At 35.0% G+C, this 6,410-nt stretch overlaps 1 protein-coding gene across 1 annotated transcript in view; it reads right to left on the bottom strand.

Moving 5' to 3' along the window:
* Positions 1 to 262: 262 nt before the first annotated feature.
* Positions 263 to 6,410, bottom strand: part of LOC107694715 (uncharacterized) — an 8,063-nt gene continuing 1,915 nt past the window's right edge. Inside the window, exons 3-9 of the mRNA XM_016494405.1 lie at positions 5,884 to 5,942; positions 4,326 to 4,464; positions 3,986 to 4,095; positions 1,716 to 1,896; positions 1,547 to 1,630; positions 1,299 to 1,394; positions 263 to 640 (exon numbers count right to left, since the gene is read on the bottom strand). Of these exons, the coding sequence (XP_016349891.1) occupies positions 350 to 640; positions 1,299 to 1,394; positions 1,547 to 1,630; positions 1,716 to 1,896; positions 3,986 to 4,095; positions 4,326 to 4,464; positions 5,884 to 5,942 (960 nt within the window). The 3' untranslated portion in view covers positions 263 to 349. The remainder of the gene's footprint in view (positions 641 to 1,298; positions 1,395 to 1,546; positions 1,631 to 1,715; positions 1,897 to 3,985; positions 4,096 to 4,325; positions 4,465 to 5,883; positions 5,943 to 6,410) is intronic.

The raw sequence follows: 6,410 nt of genomic DNA, 5'->3' as shown, positions 1-6,410 counted from the left end.
TTACTGTTTTTACAGTATTTTCAAATAAATCTTCCGACATCAAACTTTTCTATTATTCTATTATATATATACTAAAATTAATCAATACTATATTTAATGTAATATATTATTATTGTTTTATTAATTATACATGAGATCTTATTTACACATTTCACATGTAGAAAATCACAAGTCACAGTATAGGCACTATATAGCGATTCCAATTTTTTTGATTTTGATTTTTGATCATAATATTAATTAAAACTGTGAATAAAGTGCATAAACTGGCATTACACCTGAACAACAGGCTGTCACATAAAATACTAGGCATAAAATAATGTCCTGTAAAAACATCCAACTTTCGTCAAAACTACGGCGATGACTTCCTCCTCCTCACCCCACAGAGCATATGGAAGGGGGACGTTCTGGAGTTGGTCTTCTGTGAGGCTCCTGGGGACTCCGGGTCACTTTCTGGGTCAGAATGTAATTGCGCTGCTTCCGGAGCAGCAACGTACACAGGGACAGCGGGAAGAGACGGCCGTGACTGATTCACAGATAATTTAGTCTTTTCCTCCTCAAAAGCCTTCAGGCCTCTCAAGTGGATCACAAAATTTGACGTCTGCTGTTCCAAAGACATGAAATCCTCATGGATCTCCGAAAACTGTCACCGGAAAGAAAGGAAATGATTTACTGAACAAATCAAAGCATATAAAAAGCAAGAATATGCTCTATTTTTGTCTGCATTATAGTATTTAGTAAGTCATTTTTTTTTCTAAACTGTCAGAATATACCCTGAAAAGTGCCCTGGGTGAACATCTCAGTTTGATTAAATTTATTTTGGATGCGATTAATCGCGATTAATCGTTTGACAGCATTAGTAAATACACATAAATATTTTCAAAATGTATACTGCATGTGTGTGTGTGTATGTATATATACATAATAAATATACACAGTAGTGACAGTACACACACATATATTATGTAAACAAAAACGTTTATTTTGGATGCGATTAATCACGTGACAGCACTAATTATATATACTGTATATATATATACAGTATATATTATCGCTTAACTCAAATCTGTAGAATGCAACTATGAGGTATGAAGATATACATTTACATTTAGTCATTTGTCTCTATTTAGCTCTAATCTGCTGAATGTAACTATAAGATATTAAGTTGTTATAAACATTAACATCATGATTTTCTTGAAAGCTGATTTGAAACTATGTGTATTGTGAAAAGTGCTATACAATAAATTTGACTTGACTATCTAAGAAGTTGAGACTGTTGTTATCTGTAAATGTCTTCATACCAGATCAGTGTTGGACTGTAATAACTCTTTGGTCCATGTAGAGTTTATGGTGGTACCGAAAGTTTCGTTCAGACGCTGATGACTGCTGCGAAGTGCCTGAGGAAGATCAGCCAGCAAAACCACACTTATTCAGGCTTCAATGCATGAAAGTTGCTGTATTGGCAATGTATACTTGTCTTGATATGCCTATTTCTGAAACTTGTAAAACTTGTTCAGAAATGACTATATAATCTTTTGTGTGTACTGACCTGTAAAAGGTTTATATTGGTTTCCAGCTGTGTCCGGCACTGTTGGACTTTGCTTTTGAACTGACCAAGCTCACTGAGCAGGCTCTAAAACACAAACACAGACACATATATCAGTAAACATTCGTCACAGAGTGCCACTGTAAGATTTTATATGGCAATAGTGCATCACCTCAGTGTCTGTGAGGACGGTGTGAGGGTCGTGTGCTTCCTGTGTGCTGTCAGGCCTCAGAGTCACTCGGGTGTGTAACTCCTCCAGCAGAGCCCAGCGCTTCTGTAACCCGCTCTGAACCGCACAAACACTCGCGTCGCACTCACGCTGACCCTGCAGCAGAGAGCGCAGACCGCTCAGCCTGAGACACAGAACATCAGCATTATAAACACAACAATACAACACAATCATAAAAAGAATACACTAGGCTGAATATCAGTTCAGAACAGACAGGGTGCTGCATGAAAACTGACTAGATAAATACTGTGCCAACGTTTGGAGTCAGTAAGTGTTTTTTTTTTTTTTTTTTAAGAAATAAAAACCTTAATTTAGCAAGGATGTATCAAATTGATCAAACCTGACAGTAAAGACATTTATAATGTTCTAAAAAAAATTTTAAAAATATTTCAAATAAATGCTGTTCTTTTAAATTTTCTAATAATCAAAAAATCCTATAAAAATGTATCACCGTTTCCACAAAAATATTAATGTTTGTTCATTACAATACTTACATTTTTGCTCACTTTTACGTTTTTACTACTGCCCTGTTAACCTCTACCTACAACTTTTTTTTTTTCCTTTAATTTTCTCAATTTTATCTTTATTTTTCGGTAATTCTGTATATTAACTTACATAACTTGCCTGATTTATGTACACTGTCATTCATGGTTGGACACTTATGTCTCATAATCCTAAAAACTTTTTAATATAAAGATTTAAGCATGACATTTGTTTTGTAACAATTATTAACTGTGCGGACACTGTAAAAAAAAATGTAACTTTGTTGCCCACTGCCTTCAAATTTTTTTCTGCGTGATGCAGTTGTTTCAACATGCGTTTTTGAGCTAAAACAACAGTTATACTAGTTCATTCAACTTTCAACTTAGTTGAGGGCCAATAAACGTACATTTTCTTGTTTATAAATTTATTTTAAAAATTTCTAACATTTATAAAAAAAAAAATTATATCTAAAAAAAAATGTTGTCATGGCAAAATCTCAAAATTATTTTTTTTACAGCGTATGTGCATAATATTTATTTATTATATTATAAATATATTTATTTATTTATTTTTTAATGGATGGGTTGGAGTGGATATTGAATATCCGGCATACATGAGAACTCCTTCAGTGCCACCTAAAAGCATCCCAGGATGCACCTCATGATGTTTGTTGAGATAATTAACAAAACTGACATCTAAAGAGTGCCGACTAAAGAAATCAAAATATAAAATAATTTTGATTTGCGTAACATTTTTGGTCACTGTGTCTTCTATAATTCTTTTTTTTGTATGAGATCATTTTAATGACTTTACAATTAAAAATGATTAGGTGTGTCTGAACTTTTGTCTCTAGGCATAAGCATTGACAATACGAGTGCACAGATGAACATTAAAGTGCCCCTATTATGGATTTTTTTAAATTACCTTTCAGGCAGTGTGTAACAGAGCTCTAAATGAATGAAAACATCCTGCAAAGTTTTAAATCTGAAAGTGCACCGTGTATAAAGTTATTGTCTCTCAAAAGAAAGAGTCGACTCTGAATCATTGAAACAAGTCGTTTTTAAAACGAATCCCAAGCCATTTCATGTTGACGTCAACATGAAACATTAGCATATTGCACGCCCACTTGTTGGTCGTTTTGGTTGGTCTGAATGAAAATGCAAATTCATTCTTTGCCACTAGGTGCCGCTTTTGGAGCGGTAAAAATAGAGGTTTCCCCGGCAACGCTGTACACAAAGCAGCACTGCGCTCACAAACGCTGCTTTATCAGGCATTACAGACATGATGAAATGAAAATGAGACCAATCGGACCAATCACTGCAGATTAGCATCACGCACAGGAGGGGTTTGGAAAAATGAATCGTTGAGCGAATCGTTTGGGAGTCGTTGAGCAAGTAAGGTACAAATAAATGCATATTATAAGACAATGAAAGTGTTTTTTGACCTTGCATGCATGTCAACCTGTTGTTGGGGACTGCCAAAACCAAAATATGAACCTTTCATTACCCATAATAGGGGCACTTTAAAATGAAACTGGATATTGAGAGGCAGAGCGTGAGAGATGTCTCTTCACATGACAGCTTGTTTTCTGAAATCATACATGACACAAGACTGGGTGTGAGCCATTTTTGGTGGAGTTCAAACCTAGAAACAACCACACACATAGAAGCCTGAACAGTTTGTGACAACGGGTAAATATTTGTCATATCTGTTCATCTAGTTCATCTCACCTGTCCCTCAGGTAAGAGCGTATATGGTTAACTCTGTCTTGAAGAGCACAGTTCTCCTTTTCCTCAGTTTCTTCCTCATAACTCTTCCTGTGGAGAGTCCGAGACACTGCCTGAATGCAAAAAGACAAAAAATTATTGGTATTTACAAACATCACAGATTCCTGTTCAGCGGGATCAACAAGAGCATTCGGTTTCCAACAGCAACATAATTTGAAACGAGAATGAAAATATATGTAATGAGCGCGACATGACAGCATAATGACTGCTGACACATTCTATTAATGACTGTGTTCATTGTGACAGACGGTGTCAATGCACCACCCATCCATTACAGACGCACCTCTAGTCTGGTGAGAAGGCCTCGTATGTGTGGCTCGCTGGGGTCTGGCAGGGGCTCGTGCAGGAGGGACACCGCTAAACCATCCGCTAGAGCATTGACCTGGGATTCAAGATGACCTGCATCCTGCTGTGGATTTATGCTAATAAGATAAATGAAACAAATGTTTTTAACCAAGTGTAGAGTGGTGCAGGTATGACGTCAGAACCAGGAAGACTAATTCGCTGCTAGTTCCTTCGAGATTTTCCTATGGGGTTGTAAGATAAGACAGTTTTTAAGATAACACAGTTTGGGGTGTGAGTGTATGCAGTTTATGTTGTAGAACAAAACGTCAAAGTATCGTCAAGTTATGTTTACCACAGGCTTTATTTTACTCATACATTGAAAACCCCCCAAAATCTCGAAGAAATCAGCAGCGAATTAGTCTTTTGGGTTCTGACAACATCTATGACACGACAAAATTGTCTTTTGTTTTGAATTCCAGTCAGTCCCAGGAAGGAGGGTTTCGATTAAAGGAATTTTCTAGGTTCAGTGCAAGTTAAATTTATGGCATGCTAATGATTATGAAAGAAAATACTTTTGGTTTGTCTCTCAATCCTTGAAAAAAAATAAGTAACAAAAATAATAATTAATAAATAAATAAATAGTTTGTATAGTACTACTACAGGCAGATAATTACTTATTATTTATTTATTATATTTGTTACCATGAGACCAGTGTGTTATGTTAACATTTAGTAATGCATTATTAAAATCAAAAGTTGTATCCATTGATAATATTTAATGTACCTGAACTAACATGAATTTTCAATGAATAGTTGTATTTTTTAAGAGTTAACAGATTAATAAATACTGTAACAAATGTACTGATCATTGTTAGTTTATGTTAGTTAATGTATTACTAATCTTAACTCAAAGGGCCTTATTTTACCACTTACAACTTATATTGTACCCGGAACAGTCCCCTGCTATCCTTTCATCCACATTCGATTTTTACTTCAATTGCTTGAAACACTGGTTAATTTATTTATGAAATGTTATGACTTTTTCTCATTTAGGGTCATGGATGTACATGCAAAGTTTCGACACATAGATGTGTTTTGGAAAGGCTATACAAATTTTGGTGAGTAAGATGGTGTTAGTTGGCTTCCATGTAATTTGCCAAAAATCAACACATTGAAAAACAGCAAAGAATCAGGTAAAAAAAAAAAAAACTTGAAATACTGAAATACTTTAAGAAATTTTAAAACAAGTACTATTTAAATTGAAGACTCAAAGGGAAAAACTATTTAACACAATAGGAGTTCATAATTTATGATATTTATATTTTGTTTAGGTCTCTGGCAAGCTACAATTGAGGTTTTATGTAAAAACAAGACTATAGTGTTTTTCATAGTGTTGATATTTGGTGAACCGCATGGAAATCAAAAGGGTTCAATTTGACCCCTAAATCACACAAAGTAGTCATATTTTCAACACAACAGGAGTGTTATTAAATGTGCAATTATGTGAACAAGAGAATTTTGGTATTTGGTATATTTACAGGATTTGGTCTGTCTCACCTGGCTTGCTGGTTTGCAGCAGTTTGTCTCACTATCACTTCACCATTGCATGGGAGATGCTGAGAAAATCACACATAACAATACATTAATATTTGCTTATGTGACATAATGTCATTAGTTAACACTGACTAGCTGGCAGAGGATGCGAAACTAAAAACACTATTGTTCTGAAACATATTTCAAAGCGCGTTTTAAATTAATCTAGATTTAAAGGGGTCATAATGCAATTTAAATTTTTCCTTTCTCTTTGGAGTATTACAAGCTCTTGGTGCATAAAGAAGATCTGTAAAGTTGCAAAGACTAAAGTCTCAAATCCAAAGAGATATTCTTTATAAAAGTTCAGAGTCAGCCACGCCTACCTAAAACGGCTCGTTCTAACACGCCCCCACATATCTACGTCACAATGTGGGAAGATTTGCATAACACCGCCCAAATGGTATAATTCGTAACTTTGATTCTCGCTGTAGTATTGTTGTTGCCGTGTGTTTCGTTGTGAAAGCGAAACTACTTTGTTTGGCATTCCAAAA

The sequence above is a fragment of the Sinocyclocheilus anshuiensis genome, unplaced genomic scaffold (genome assembly GCF_001515605.1).
Source record: "Sinocyclocheilus anshuiensis isolate Anshui unplaced genomic scaffold, SAMN03320099.WGS_v1.1 scaffold4110, whole genome shotgun sequence".
Classification (NCBI taxonomy): Eukaryota; Metazoa; Chordata; class Actinopteri; order Cypriniformes; family Cyprinidae; genus Sinocyclocheilus; species Sinocyclocheilus anshuiensis.
This window is presented reverse-complemented; position numbering and strand designations above follow the sequence as displayed.